Source organism: Anguilla anguilla, chromosome 6 (assembly GCF_013347855.1).
Source record: "Anguilla anguilla isolate fAngAng1 chromosome 6, fAngAng1.pri, whole genome shotgun sequence".
Classification (NCBI taxonomy): Eukaryota; Metazoa; Chordata; class Actinopteri; order Anguilliformes; family Anguillidae; genus Anguilla; species Anguilla anguilla.
In genome coordinates, this window is record NC_049206.1 from 39,685,190 (window position 1) to 39,701,738 (window position 16,549).

General features: G+C 40.4%; 1 protein-coding gene across 2 annotated transcripts in view; it reads right to left on the reverse strand.

Annotated features, from left to right (window-relative positions):
• The window catches only part of LOC118230432 (forkhead box protein N3-like), a 47,647-nt gene continuing 31,098 nt past the window's right edge, over window positions 1-16,549 (reverse strand). The window contains exons 5-6 of one of the 2 annotated variants that reach the window (XM_035423446.1): window positions 8,940-9,048; window positions 1-3,539 (exon numbers count right to left, since the gene is read on the reverse strand). In XM_035423446.1, the coding sequence (XP_035279337.1) occupies window positions 3,071-3,539; window positions 8,940-9,048 (578 nt within the window). In that variant the 3' untranslated portion in view covers window positions 1-3,070. Of the gene's footprint in view, window positions 3,543-8,939; window positions 9,049-16,549 lie in introns of both variants that reach the window. The other variant, XM_035423444.1, reaches the window with a different exon arrangement.

Consider the following 16,549-nt stretch of genomic DNA (forward strand, 5'->3'; position numbering starts at 1 on the left):
TGGGTGTCAAGTTTTCAACATTTGAAATTTTTATTGCAAGTGGAAGACAAGACATCACAGAAACTTTATGGTAGATTTCAGAAAAATATAAAACATAAAACAAAATAACTTTTTTGTCATTGTTGCAGACAAATTGGTATTTACATGAACAAATGAATTTGTCTTTGGCAATATGATTACACACCAAGAAAATACAGAATATAGGAATGCCTCAGATCAGCTGGGGTCACATGCCATCAAACCACAGATTTGAAAACAAACAAAAAACTGAATTCACATCCTTCTCCTTTCTTTCCGTCTTGACAACCCCTTTTCAAACAAACAAAAATGGAAGTTAAATACATTTTAACAAAACAAATGACAACTCAACAAACTGGCCTCTAAATGAGGAAGCGTTTGGTGATTTTTAGGGATATACAGTAATCATATTTCCTTTCAGTTCCTCTCACTGGTTCCACTGGTTCCAGAAATTGTGACACCACCAAAAAGGAAGGCCTGCAGTGGACATTTACACAGTACCACATAAGGGCAGTGACAATGCAGTTGTATGCCATTTACAACATTGTCCTTAATACAGGATTGAATCCAGTGGCTGTTTACTCTTAACAAATGCATGCATGCACACACTGACACACAGACACTAACAGACACACAGACATACAGACAGACAGTCAGACACACACACACACACACACACACACACAGACACATTTACATTTGCCCCTTACATGTCCGGTCAACCTTTTCCAGGTAAAGAATGTGATCCTTATGGAATGCAAATATAAAAGGATCGCTTCCAGAAATACAGTGTTACCATACACATTTGGCCTGATATAAGCCGCAGGTTCTTAATAACACTGATCTTTTCACAAGCAGTGCAGTATTTGTAGAGTTTTACATTGACATTTAGCTTCAATTACTAGTGGCTAAGTGAGTATAGTTGATAATTGGGTCAGTGTTTTGGCAATGTAACTTTAAATGTAACTAACTGATTGCAGGCATTGGCACAATGGATCACACCTCATGTCACATGTTACTTCACAAGAAATTTGGAGAGCATACATTGTCCATTTATTAACATGGCGTTACTACTCTATAAAGGATTCATAAATACCTGAAGTGCTTTGTGATAACTGCACAGTTATATTGCACGTGTAGCGTTAAACTGTAAACCATGCATAAGAATGTATGATTGCGCCATTTCAGCTGTTAAAAAGCACAACATAAAGTCATAATTGCCTTGTAGAGTGGTAATAGCATGCTCATTAAAGTGTTATATGTGATTTTTAGAGGCCTTATAAAGTCACACTTCAAATGTATAAATGGGATTTAGGTAATGTGTGAAATACCCTTAAATTATTCAGTGGAGGTTTGCATGCCACTATGCTCTGCTACACAAACCTAATCTAGACTGTGCCTTTTGTAAACCCATTTTTTAAAGTTCAACACTGACAGCTTAACCTGGATGGTGTCAGAATAAAAAACGACTGGGCAGGAACAAACCGGCGAGTGCGTCAGGCATGTGAAGCAGTGTTTGTAAGAGGGCAGTGAACACACCTGCTAACCTCCCCATCACTGACAGACAAGCCCAGACGCGAGGACATTACTGATGTGATTTTTAAAAAAAAAAGAAAAACGGAAGTGACCGGAAGGTTGGCCACGAGGCAGGCTGAGGGACCGTCAAAGGCCCGACCCGAAATTTGAATCTTCAATATTGCAAAAGTTTCCCAGCAGTCAGCGTTTGTCCCTGAACAAGGTTTATCTTTCTAAAGCCTTGCTTCAAAACAAGTAGGAAAATAAAGAGAGAAAAATAAAATCAGTATTCAAGTAAATAAACACAAACCAATGACAATAATATTTTTAAAAAAACATTGCCTATAGGCATCAAAAAGTAGAGGCTAAGCCATTTTCTCTAAGAGCTACATTTATATGAAAATAATTCATGCTCCATGCTAAATACATTATTTGCTTTACATGAACTTGGAATAAAAAACACATTATTTTTTCTTTCAGTTTACTGAACCCATGCAACATAGTGGGATGAATCCTGCTGGTGACCTTGCTTCATATAAGAGATGAGAAGCATTTAGTGAACTTTATACAGTGGTATCCTAGATGGATGAAATTGCTTTCTTCAGAAGGGTGAGGGGAAAAAAAACAATATAAATACAAAAAACAACCCCATTAATAACAAGTCTATAACAAGTCATGTTGACAGCATTTCTAACCAATCAATGTAGATTTTTTCCAGAGATATTTTCAAATATCAACTTCATCACTGTCATAGATTCGGTTGAACTCTTCTCAAAAAGAGATGGAATAAAGCCAGCACATTTCATACTTCTTGCAGTCTATAGTATCAGCTTACTTCAGCTTCTAAGTGAGCAGTTATTACATTATGACATATGCTTTATTTATATCTACTGATGTTTGAATTTCTCGGTTGAAATTAGTTTCTGTGGCTAGCATGCAACTTTGCCGTGTAATATGTCAATCTGCCTTGCTTCAGCAGCCTTGTCCCACAATCAGTCAAAAGCAATGATCAGTGTGCTAGCTGCAGTGATGGCAGTGGAAAAAGCGACATCATCACTATTCCCCGGTGAAGGATTCAGCTGGACATGGATTCCATGGTTCTTTCCTAAAGAATACTCAGTTTAAGAGGCCTGCAAATGTTCAGTTTCCTCTCTCCATTCCCTCCTGCTTTAGGAGAATGGTGGTTGCTACAATTTTCTTGTTTATTTTGCTCGGATAATTATTGATGACATCATTTCCTATCCCGCCTTCTGTCCATGTCTGTGTTCAAATCCAGCAGACAAAGAGAAAAAAAAAACTTTCCCAAATTAGAGTGTCAGGAAAAAAAATACATATGGCTTTAATATCCTTTAAATAAAATCTTTAAAAAACTCCCCCCCCTCCCCATCCTCCCAAAAAAGACAGTGTAACGGATAAGAAAACAAAGAGATATTGCCACAAATCATTAAAATTCACCTGATGTCCTAGAAAAAAATATAGAAATTCATTTAGAAGTGATGCTTCTTTTTTTCTCTCAAATTGCCTTATTTTTGTCCGTTTAATTTTTTAGAGTGTCTTTCTGTTCTTTCTGGCCCTTTGCCGTCCGATTGGTGATGTTGTTCAGGCAGGCCCTCACCCCAGCCAGGTGCAGGAGGGATCCTGCTGCCTCCTTCATCTCTTCGTCATCACTCTCGGGGGGCTTTTGTGTGCGCCTCTTTTTCAGGGGGAGGGAGTCGCTGGACAGACGCAGTTTAGCTTTTGTCCAGTGCAGCCGCCTCTTGTACTGGGCCAGGTGGGAGGAGTCCGGCGGCAGGTCCTTGAGCTCCCTCTTGACCCGGACCCTGTCGTCATCCTCGGCATCGCTGGGGGCATCTCCACCTTCGTGGGAAGCCCCGCCCTCGAGCGAGGGAAGACCGCTGGATTTAGCGCTGCTGTATGTGTGGTCCTCCTTGGGGTCGCTGCTGACCAATGGGGAGTCACAGGACAGATCGCTTTCGCTCCGTTTCCGGGACACACCCAGGACTGACCTGCTGTCACACAGAAATTCATATGAAGCACACTAACACACACGTGCACATATAGCTATATATATATATATACACACACACACACATACACACTCATACGCATACAGTTTTTATTGATTTGGCTCTATACTCCACAATTTTTAACAATTCACATGTGGTTATAGTGCAGATTCTCTGCTTTTATTAAAGGGTATTTTTAATACATTTTGGTTTCACAATGTAGAAATTACAGCTCTTTTCATATATTGCTTCCAATTTCAGGGCACCATAACCTTAGAGACAAATGGCCTCACAGGTGTTTCTGATTAGTCAGGTGTGTTCCTTAGTGCAGGTATAAGGGAGCTTTCACTATCTAGTCTTGATTCTGGCTCAGTTCTCTTTACTGATGATGTGACTGCTGACAGCAGCAGCAGGATAAATTCTGCAGTATACATAAACATCCAACCAAATGCCTCTAAAGTTATTGAAGGGCACATCACCTTGCAGCAGGACAATGAGCCCAAACATACTGCTCTGAGTTTTTCAGGGCCAACAAGTGGAATTTCCTTAGCTGGCCAAGTCAATCACTTCATCTAAATCCAGCTGAACATTTGTTTCCCTTGCTGAAGATAAGCCTAATGGCAAAAGCCCATGAACTGAATACGGCTGCAGTACAGGCCAGGCAGAGCATCACCAGTGAAGACATCCATCATCTGGTGATGCATATGGGTTGCAAATTCAGGCAGTCATTGAATGCAAAGGATGTCCAACCAAACACTAAATATGACTAAATTTAAGATTGTGTCAATTTGTCAAATTACTTAGGGTCCCCTAAAATGGGGGTGGGGGGAGACTATGTATAAAAAGTTTGTTACCCACTGTAAAGGATGCAAATACCCTCAAATTAGAACTGACAGTCTGGACTTTAACCTCATATTCACAGTTTCATTTCAAATCCAACGTGCTGAAGTTAAGAACTAAAACAACAAAAAATTATGTCACCATCCATCTTACAGACCATGCTGTCTATAATACACACTATAGCATACAAATGATGAAAAACGCACACTGTGCCCAGAATAAAAACCTGCCCCCTCAAAATCTCTGACTGTACCCCTGATCAAAGTATTCTAGAAGCAGAACTAAGACATTTTTGCTCTGGCTCAATGTATCAAACAGTTGAATTTGACACACCCAATGTTTTGGCTATATAAAGACAACCCATCCAATCATCCATTCATTGTATAGTTGTCATGTTTATAGCTACTAAAGTAGCATGGAAAATATATGATGTCAAGACAATGCTTCCGCTACATGACCTTTCATATAGGATTTTATATATAAATGTGTATGATTTCTGGCTATCGAGTAGCTCAACCTGTTCAGACACTGCATTCAGTTTTGTCTGATTTTGAATCTTGACTGCACCATTTAGAAATGTGGCCACCAGACCCACTGGGTGGCAAATGATTGGCTGTAGTATTTCCCAGAGCAGAGAGTAAGAGATTCCAGTTGCTGAGTTCTTTAACAGTATATGAAGAACTGCAGTGGACCGTCTGATCCTACAAATGTTCACAGGATATTAATTTCCAATATCCTATGAACATAAATATCTGTAGACCCAGACGAACAATTGCAGTACTTCATTTACTTCATATTCCAAATGTAATTATAATGCACTATTTTATTTAACTTGAAAAGTGAATTATATTTACATTTGGAAATTGACACCAAAAATTTCTGCTGTGACAGGCTACAAAACTTAGGATCATTTTCCAAAAGACAAAGCGTGTTTTTTGTGTGGAAAAGTAAATGTGCTATTTCTGATTTATGGTTGCAGGAGAGGCATGTGTTTGGGTATTTGTGCTATATGTGGAAAATGGGAACAGTAGGTGTGTGTGTTTTGGTGAATGTGATATAGTATGTGGCAAATGCGGACAGAGGTGTGTACCTGAGTCTATGTGCTATACAGTATGTGCTAAATAGGGACAGAAGAGGTGTGAGATTCAATGTATGTGATATATGTGGCAAGTGGGGACAGTTTGATTATGCTGAAATTAATATTATGCATGTTTTAATGACACTGTTATATATAAATGTATTCAATTACTTATGGTCCCCTAAATTGGGGGGGAGCATATGTATATATTGTAGTAGACCTCTGATTAGTTTTAGAAGTGTTCCAGTAATGTGTGACCCTGAGCTATCTCTGCCCTCTCTCTATGGCATGTTGGGTTTCCCAAAAGATTTTCACAAGATAGTAGAAGCCTTTACTTATTCAGAAATATAAGCCACCAGTAAACTTACAGTATTATGGTGATATTTTAATTGCTTGACTCCAAACAAGTCCCAACATCTGAAGACTGTATACTGTGTTTTGCAAGCTCTTGAAGCAGCAGGTTTCCTCTTAAGACAGACAATTACATCAGAAGTAGTATTCTTAAGCTGCTTTCACATGACAAGAATTAAATGCTGCGTTCGACACCAAGTAAGGTAGTGACTAGACATGAGAAGAACTGAGTGCTGCCAGCTGTTGAAACGTGATGTCATCCATCCAGGAAAGCCATTGGTTCAGAAAACAAGCAGTGATAGTAGTAAGTTGTCTGTGTTATAAGGCTAAACTGTGAACTTTCTTTGTGATACCAAAAAGTCTGGGTTTATCCCAAAATGTTCTTTCATGTTTACATCTACCTGCTTCATTCAAAGCTGTGATGTGATTGGGTGCTCTACGAAAGTTCAGTTTCAAACAAGGTCCAAGTTCAAACAATTTGAACTTTGACGATCACAACTTGGCATTATATTGAGCAGTGCGCTACGCCAGGCTTAGCGTTGCTGCTAAGTCAGACATGAGCGCTCCCTGCACAAGAACTTAATGGTTTCACACCATGTCACGCGTTTTAAAGCTGATTATGTGCAAGCAGCTTTAGGGCTAAGAATTGGAATCCATGGTCATGCTCCATTGCCTGCATGATTGAAAGCAATTTTTAAGTTACCAGAGCCTATGACTGTCACTGGCTTACGATCTGTAATGGGACTGTTCAATTATAATTGTGCGTATATTTCAGAATTTTCTGATTTGGCCCAGCCTCTCAATGAAGCATTGAAGGGAGGTCAACCTGATGCGACTCCAGTGACATGGACAACGGAAATGAAAGGATCATTTACTGCTCTAAAAACTGTATTGGCTTCATCCCTGGCTTTCAAACACCCACACTCCACCAAACCTTTCCACCTCTGGACTCTCGTGGGTATAAATATACACAATGCTCTGCTGGCACAAGTACAAACTGTTGGACAGATGAGAATAGTGGGTTACTATTCATCATTAATGCCAGCAAGCATGAAGGGGCAGCCTAGTTGTTTGACTGTCCTTGATTGTGCCAGTTGGGCAGTACAACAGACTGTGGGATGTGACACACAAGTTTCTGCACGCCACACACAAGTTTGTCAAACTGTTATCTAACACACCCACTAATTCCATCTCCGGCCAGAGACGAGTACTGTGGGAATCCACAGTTTTGGCACGAAATGTTTTTGGGATATCTGATAACCAAATGAACCCTGCAACGGGACTGCTTGATCAAGGCCAATCCCACGACTGTTCTCAAAGCATCATCCTGGTAAAAAAGGACACAGCGTGATAGCAGCACCACTGGATGGCACTCTGGCACTGCTTGTTGATGGAAGCAGTTAATATGAAAATGACTGCTGGAAAAGACTGGATCGGCAGTAATAAGGGAGGGAGAAGGAAGGGAAAGAAAGATTCACAGTGATGAAATAAAAGTCTGTGGAATGTGGGTCTGCACAGGTGGCTGAAGTTTGTGCTCTGCACAATGCAAACTGCACAAGAATCTGAGAACCCAACAAACATTTTTATGGACAGTGCATATGTGTAGAACGTAATAATTATGGCACATTTTGCTCTTAAAGAAGATACCTTACAGTGGAAGAGGAGCCAATAAGTCTTAAAGAACAAGGTATATCCTTCATGGATGCATGTAGAGCCAGCCATGAGAGAAAGAGCACAGTCTGTAAAATAACAGGTCATAGCAAAATGACTGACTTTTTGGTTAGATGAAATGCAGCACCTGATGAGACTGCAACAGCAGCAGAATTGAAAGGATTCAAATTTAAACTGGCTTGGGTACCTCCTGTACATGGTAAAGTCCCTACTCATGAGGAAGTAGCATAGTACTATTCAAATGAAATGGAAAAGGGTATTGTTAAGTGGAAACAATTAGGTGCACATCAAACTGAAGAAGGAATTTGGATGCAAGGAGATAAAGTGATTACTCCGACAGTTTATTGTAATGAGTTGATTCAGTTATACCATAACACTGGACATTTTGGAGCACAAATGGCTTAGAAGAAACTTGGTTTTGGTTTAATATGGAAAAAGATTGTACAGAAACTGTCTTAAGATGTCATAGTTGTGTAAGAACTAAACCATAAAATCTAAAAGTAAAATTCCTATTGGACATGCTGAGAGTCCTTTAGGCCCATGGCAGAACTTGCAGATAGATTTCATTGGACCTTTACCAAACAGTGCAGGAAACACTTACTGTAGGTCTTAGTGTTGGTAGATTTGTTTAATGGATATAATTATTCTCTAATAGAACAGCAACAACTGAAAAGGTGGCTTGTATTTTATTAAAAAAGACGATTTAACCAGTTTAATTACGAGACTGATTACACTTTTGCACCCTTTGATTACCTCATGAGGTTATACATATTTTTACCCCCTACATTCCTTGGTGCCTACATGTGAGGATTGTTAAGACCGACATGTTTTAATTATTTATCCTCACTATTCTATAATTCATAGAGGTGTTTCCCCCTACATTCATATGTATATATATATATATATATATATATATATATGTATGTATTCACTGTAGTGACATGTTGTAGGCCTGTGATTAGTTTTAGAAGTGTTTCAGTAACCTGCGACCCTGACCCTCTGTGATCTCTGCTCTACCTCTATGTGATATGACCCAAGTTTTTACATTACTATATAAAAGGGAGTTTGATCTTTTCTCTGAACACTCACACTTCCTGCTTATTTGCATTTACAACAATATACCAAAGTTTCACATGCAATTTATGATAACCTTTTGTCATTTTAATTATCAGTGATTTTATGACAAATATGTCTTTCAGTCTAAAAAGAATTTGATAGCTTGATTGAACCTATTTTTATCTTACCAAGAGGTCTCTGAGTCTCACTTTGGGTCAGTTTGAACAAGGTGTAGGTGTTATAAGTGGTAAATGGGGACAGAAGAGATGTGTGTGCGTTGGTGTATGTGATATTTGTGGCAAATGGGGACAGACGAGGTGTGTGTTTGGGTATGTGTGGTAAATGGGAACAGTAGAGGTGTGTGAGTGTACATATGCATACAGGGGTAACGGAGGTGTTCTGACCTCACAGCTGCCGATCTGCTCCCGATGGGAATGATGGGAAGGGGTCTGATTCCGGGGAAAACGTCCTGACTCATCATCCGCGCGCCATTCTGGATCACTCCCTGAGGGACTGCACAGAGGAGACAGAATCACTGACCTGTAGCTACAGAACACACACACTCACACGCACACATACACACACGCGCGTGGGCAAACACAAGCGCACGCACATACACACAAGAGAAAAATACATTCGTGCTCACACACACACAGACACACACACACAGAAGCAGACATAGTGCAATGTAACTGGAACACGCATGTAAATGATCACACACAGAGGAAGCCACTGTCTCTGTCACTACAGCTATATACACTCTCATTGCTATAGCCACCATGACGCCTTAAGGAGGGCATTTACACACACGCATCCAAAGCCTTGGAAAAATAGACTAACAAAGACATAAACAGACAAGCACACAACCAGCAAACAAAGGAATATGTAAGTCAGAAAGTATAGTATTGATTCACTGCCAAGCCTCAATACCAACTGGAATCAGTCTCATTACAGTTCCGTCTTCTGGTCCCAGTTTAACTGCTGTCCATAACCCTCTCTCAGAGTAAACCTGCAGGAAAATGGCAGTCACTCTGAGAAATAGCTTCATACTGTATTACACCCAGACAATTTTACCTGTAAAAAAACTGTCTATACGTTTTATTTGTCTGCATCCAAACCGACTACCCTGTACAAATATTGTGTGAACGCCAGAAAGGATCAAGTGACTAACTTATGTTACAAACACACGCATACATACACACATTAATGCTTGGACAGTGACAATTTTTGTTGTTCTGGATTTGTACACTAACTCATTGGCTTTTGAAATGAAACAACAGATTGGAGGTTAAAGAGTATACAGGCAGCTTTAATTTGAGGGTACTTACATCCATATCGGGTGAGCCGTGTAGGAATTACTCCCCTTTCGGTGTCACTTAACCCCTGCATACCATAGAGATGAACCTGCTTTTCTGCAGCAGTCAGATTCTACACCGAACGCTTTGCTTTCTAAACTTCAGCATGAGGCATGAGGAATGTCTGCTGCAGACAGCAAGACTAATGTGAAACAGGGCAGGCAAAATAAAAATCCCTAGTTCTTTTCCGATCTGTCTCTCATCGCATGTTGCCATGGTTCTGTCACTACGACCCCAGCATCCACAGCTTTAGTGGCAGCAACAATATCCACTGTTCTAGCTCCTGGCTATGAAATGCACTTTTTAAATATAACATTTATGAGAAGAAATAACCTCATAGTATAAGGATGTGAACTCATCATCGGTACTGTTGCTGAGCAACCATGTCTGTTTCAAATAAATTTAACGGTAATATTCAAATAGAAGCTTAGGGTAGCGTGATACTGAGAGTGAGAGAGTCAGGCATGCATTCACTGTACACGGAAGCTTATGTAATCCAAGAAAAGGTTAATGATGTGGGTCTAAGCGGTTGTCATGCAAGTTTTCTTATTTTCAAGCCCTTAATGACGGACCATTCAGTCTGTGTGCTTTTGGACTACAGTAAAGACTAGCTAAAACCGTGCTGCGGAGTTAATATGAGCCATCCCGGCTCATGTGAGTTGCTGCACATGGACCCTGTCCACACTCTCCTGGTAGAAAGATGACAAAGAGATACATCGTAACCATGGGTTATGTGTACACACAGTCACCAGCGACACAGCAATTAACACGGAACTCTGAGATGAGGACAGTGAACGATGGTGGCCATTACAGCTACACAATCACCATCGCCGCCCCTGTACGGTGATGACTAGTCAGGCTTTTTGCCAATATATTCCCCTATGCAGAATGCCTGATTGTAACTGTAAACCAGTACCATTGGTTCAGTGTCCTCTGAGACACGTGTACACTGCCTCTGCAGTTCAACAGCTGGGCTGCGCAGTCCTTGTGCTCGATGACTGCGCCCAATGCGCAGCTGATGCAGGCAGGCAGACTCTTGGACCAGAAGAGTCATTAATGTGCAATGAGGTGGGGGCACTGGAGAGCATCAAGTCAGACCCAACTCATAATGCTGTGCCCCCCCAGAAATATATATCATCATTTTTGGATGAAGCTTAATTATTGTGTTTTTCAGATAAAAATACATACCCCCACCCCACCTCCTGGTCCATGATCTGCATCAAGTCACTGTGTTTCCAACAGTCAGAGTGGCATTTACCCCAGCATTGCCTCACTGACAGGGCACACAGTAGAATGCAATGTGACTTTTACTGACTGATATTGTTTTATACAACTTTCAAACTTTCAGCACAACTTTCTCTTTTTATCATTGTTGAATGTGTTACCTTTGTATAAAGTTGTCAAACTACAAGCCCTTTAGGGTTTGTCCAACCCTCTGTGCATATACATTTTTTTTTTCGTTATCTTGCATTAAAATAGGAGAGCTGACAGGCCTGTTGTCCTATAGTTTGCTTTATTCAGACGGAGTGGGTAGCCTCTCAAGCCCGTATGGCTTGAGAGACAGCTACCCTACAAACTTGCATCACAGTTTCACCTTTGCATATTTTTATAACTGGACAAATAAAACACAAAACAAGAAAAAAGAGCACAGCTACAGTGATAACACCACTGACAGAACAGCAGTGACAGCGCAGTAGCTGCGGGCACGAGACAGTTTCAGATTTGGTTTTTTTGATAATACAAGCTTGGTTAAATACAAATGCAAAACAAATACCGGGATGGCGGGGATATGAGGCCACAAACCCACAAGCTTTTATCGTCTGTACAGCGTGTCTGCGCAGTCTCTGCAGAACAGCAAAGCCGCGTCTCTCAGGCTACTTATCCGAGGCTGAGTGTTGAAAGTGTCAGTGACTCAGATTTGAGGGGGCGGGATTTCCCATCAGCTCCACACAGTTCAGAATGTGCCACGGCACTCTGCAATTTCAATCAGTTCCACGGAGATGGCAGTCCTCCTCCCATTTCCCCACACTCCACTAGGATCTGAGTCAGACAGTGGCCCCCACCCCCTTCCTCCAGCATCATGTCCTAATTCTTTCCATTGCTGGAGGAGAATATGTCTGCTCTGTTGAAAGCAGGACCATCTCTACGGCATGCATGATTTGAAAGCAAGGCAGCAAGTGCTGCATATTTCTCTCTCTCTCTCTCTCTCTCGCGCGCGCGCACTATACTGCCAGTATTCATGGGGTATGGCGATGTTTTCTTTTCAAAGTGTTAAACAGTCATTTGCCTGTAGCCTCATTAATTCTTCCATCACTCATCTCCTCTTTATCCAGCGCTCTCTCCTTCCCTTTGATCATGGCTTCTGCCCCACAGAGCTGAATCACAGAGCCAACTCAGAACAGTGTGGGTGAAGGAGAGGAGGAAGCCATGGACACTGAAAATGAAGCTGCTAAGCAGGAGTGTGTTCTCCATCATACACCCCACGATGATAACACTTTGGACCCTAACTACGAACAGTTTACCTTTCAGACTTTTAACAGCACAAAAAACTATTTCCCTTCACAAGGCCATTTATCTTCTACATGATCACAAGCTTATTTATCTTCATTTAGGAGTGAAAGGGGTTAGTTTTCTGAGGTACTATCTTACTGTTTCAGACATCTGCCTCATGCAAAAGAAACTGCAGCTGCATAAATAAAAAAGCTTCCATCAGCTAGCCATACCCGCTAGCCGCACTTTCAGATGCAATCGCTACATGGATGTTATGCAAGATAGTGGCATAGCCGTCCGCTCAAAATATTAGCTGACAAACATGATAAGGGCAAAACAGTGAGTGGTAAAAACAGAAACCTAAAAGCAAATTTAAACAGAAACTGGGCCATGCATCCAAGGATGCTAGATGAGGTATCGGGAGCATGCTATAGCACAGAACTCAGGCGGTCAGAAAGTCACAGCCACAAAAGCAGGACTTAAAGTAATACTTTCAGGCGCAGTAACTAATCGCTTGCATGTCTTGTTGTCGAGTAAAAGCTACGCATGTCCAAAACGTAGTGCGGATGGGGATGTTTAAAAGCAGTTCTGTCTCACACACCCTGGCATAATCACTTCTGCGTGACTTCAGCCCATACTCTATTCTGCTCACGCATTTTAATCAATACACACTGCCATTCCGGCTTTGCTTTTCAACGATATGAATTACCCAGTTAGGTTAGGAAGCCCCCCTCTAACCAATTGATTATCTGAGAGGGCCAATTAAAATAAATCAGGCACTAAAAAAAGAACTGAGATTAAGACATTGTGGGAAATTGCCTCTGGTCCTTTTCTTCTTAATGCATTTGCTGAAATCTGATCTTGGCAAGCTGAAGAAAAGGTGAAAGCTCTGACATTCAAGAGAATAGTTTCATCACAGTCCAATTTATATGCTACACAGATATAAAGTGATTCATTTACCACTGATTGCCAAAAGTGTTTTAACCATAAAATATGGAGACATGGTTGCATTTTCTAAAATCTATATTAAGAGATCACATGGCATCTGATTTGCATATTAGGTGTAAATTCTGTAAACTGGTTGTTTTGGCCATGTTTTTCACATACACTGAAAATAAAAATGTTCATGGATGAGCCTAGAATGTTTATTTACACTTATATTTTAATTCAAACCAACCTAACAAATTTTCATTTGAAAAAATCTAAAAATATTTTTCAACGTTTTCTACATTTGTCCATGAAACATTTTTTTTCATGGAACTTTGTCTGAAAATCCTCATCAATAAGTCATACAGTATAAAAGATGTTGCCTGAAGTTTACCATACATAGATAGTAATCATAAACATCATGCTGCTCGTTGCAGGCTTCTCCAGCATATATAGCTTTTGAATTTTCAAACTTTGGACTAAGTACAATCAATAATATGTCAAAACGTTTTGCTTAATATTTCGGAAGAAATTCTGTGTGGACTGAATCTGGTTATGTGAGACAAAGCTGGTCTATAAGAGAGGAAATAGGGTCAAATATGAGATAATACCAGAAATAAATCTATCTCTGGTGCTCCTTTCCATACCGGAAACAGCAAAATAATGCAAGCATCTCAGGCTGAGAGAGGGATTGTGTCCATTATCACATGACAGGACCATACCTAGGTCAAAAGCTGGAGTGCAGGCCTTCCTCCACCTACCTTTTTTAAAACCTGCACTCAAAACTCCAACACTCAGGAATTAATGTGACCCCCCGCAATTAACTAAACGCCATCCCTTCTACGGCTTCACGTATTCATTTCACCTGATTTCATCCTGAGAGAGGGGTCACGCTCTACGAACAGAAATAACAAGTCCAGCCCCCTCCCCCAGTCCTCTGAACAACTACAGGAGAAAAACAGAGGGAAAGGAATAGATTCATTTTCATTCCTAAGGAATTTGGCTCATCACAGAGATGTCAGAAATTGCTGCTCCTGATTGCCATAAATATCGCCGGCCCCAAGAGGGTGTGGAATGATGCTGATTGGCCAATCAAGGGGGTGGGGTTATCACATAATACAAATTTTGCAAACCAAGCCTTTGAGAATAAAACCTTTGAGACTGACCAGGTTGACTTAAGTCCTCCCAAATGCCTGGCATAAATCAATGATCAGTTACTTCTGATGAATCACGATTTTGTGTAGATGTGCTCTCAAGATCTACAGCACCTGGAACATCTGGGGGCAAAGCAAAATCTACAGAGACTGACTGCTCCTCTGTGGAATAACCTCAGGTGCATTTTGGGCTACACCCCTACCCATCACACTCTTGATATTATTATTATTATTATTATTATTATTATTATTATTATTATTATTGTTATTATTATTATTATTATTATTGTTATTATTATTATTATTATTATTATTATTATTTTAATGAGACTATTAATGATAGTTCCTGATTAGCAATGTAACCAGCAGCCATACCAACATGTAGCATTCATAAACATCTGAAGCTACTTGCTTCCTTGGATGGGAGGCTCCTGGGGAAAAGAAGTAGCCACCTAGAAAGGTGGTGGCAGGCCAGTAGGAGGCACTGTTCCCTCTGCACCAAATACAAGCCTGCACCCCAGGGGTGCTGACTGTAGTAGGCGTAATTTTTCAAAAGATGAACAGAGATTGTAACTCATTGTGTATTAAAGATCTCATAGGCTTTTTATAATTCACATAAAATTTCTGCATCTGGCAACCTAACCATAACTCCAACATCATGTGATCAGATTTTCACTCCATGACCATGAAAGGTTTCTTTCAGAGCCTATAACATGAAATCTTTGTCCTGGTAAATGAGAACACACAGGGAAAGGTTGGAGCATTCACATGCCACACTTACCTGTGGGAACCAATGTCACAGGGAACCAAAGGCCATTGTGCTTCAGGATATAATTATCATTTGATATCACAGTGAAGAAACAGCTACAGTTGAAATAACTGTACTTCAGTGAATAAATAAAGGCTTATTAGTAGAAATAAGAGTCTCATATGAATAGCAGTTTAAGATAATTAACAGCTTAATTGCTGATATCACAATCTTTACAAATTAAAAGCTTATTGACTGATATCACAGTTTATGTTAAATAAACAGCTCAGTGACTAATGTTAGTCTCAGTGAATTAACAGTTCATTGATTGTACCACAGTCTATGTGAATAAAGAGCTCACTTACTAATATCAGTCTTAGCAAATTAACAGATCACAAACTGATATCACAGTCTTATTAAATAAACGGCTCACTGATTAATATCACCCTGAGTGAATTAACAGCTCACTGACTGATATCAGAGTATCTTTGTGATAACAGACAGCCAATTTGCTTGTCTCTTCTCTTTATCACATGCCAATGGAAATTCCTGTCAACTCAACAAGCACTAGGAGGACAGTTACACGCAGGCCTCTAAAATCAACACCCAGCACTGCCTCCTCTATGTACTCTATGTACAAGCTGCTGGAAGAACAAGTGCTCTTTAGTCACATAATCACTTCAAGTGAATGGAAACACCGTCTGGAGAGGGAAATGGTACAGCCTTAATTAGCTGTACCTTAATCCCTGTCCCGTCTCTGCACAGCTAATACTGAGGGAGTCAATGGAGTTGAAAAGTCAGTAAGGGCTCAGTAAGGGGATTATGGCTAGGTCCTTACTATATATATATATATATATATACACACACTTATTCTATTGGTCCTCATATCTTACAACTTATGCTCACACACACACACACACACACACATGCATGCACGCACGCACACACACACACACACACACATACACACATACACACCCATACACACACACACACACACACATCATTTTGGCAGAGTAGGTACTTCTCGGGTGGCTCGTGTCATTTTCATTCCTATTTTTTCTGGTTCAATACTACATTCCTGTTCCGAAATTCTGTTACTAAAGAAACAAGAATCCAATCATTTCAGCAGCTAGCAGTACGCACATGTTTTTCTGAAGACAATCCTTTGGCATTGCAATGTTTTTATGAAATAGTCCCAGTATCTGGGAGGCTTGGCCTAAGTTAATGATGTCAGCAGACAGGATAAGGCCATGGTGCGAGCCTGCACCCTTTATTAACTCAAATCATTATACCGTATGTACTCACATGGTGTCCCGTGTCACTTATTCTGTATTCCC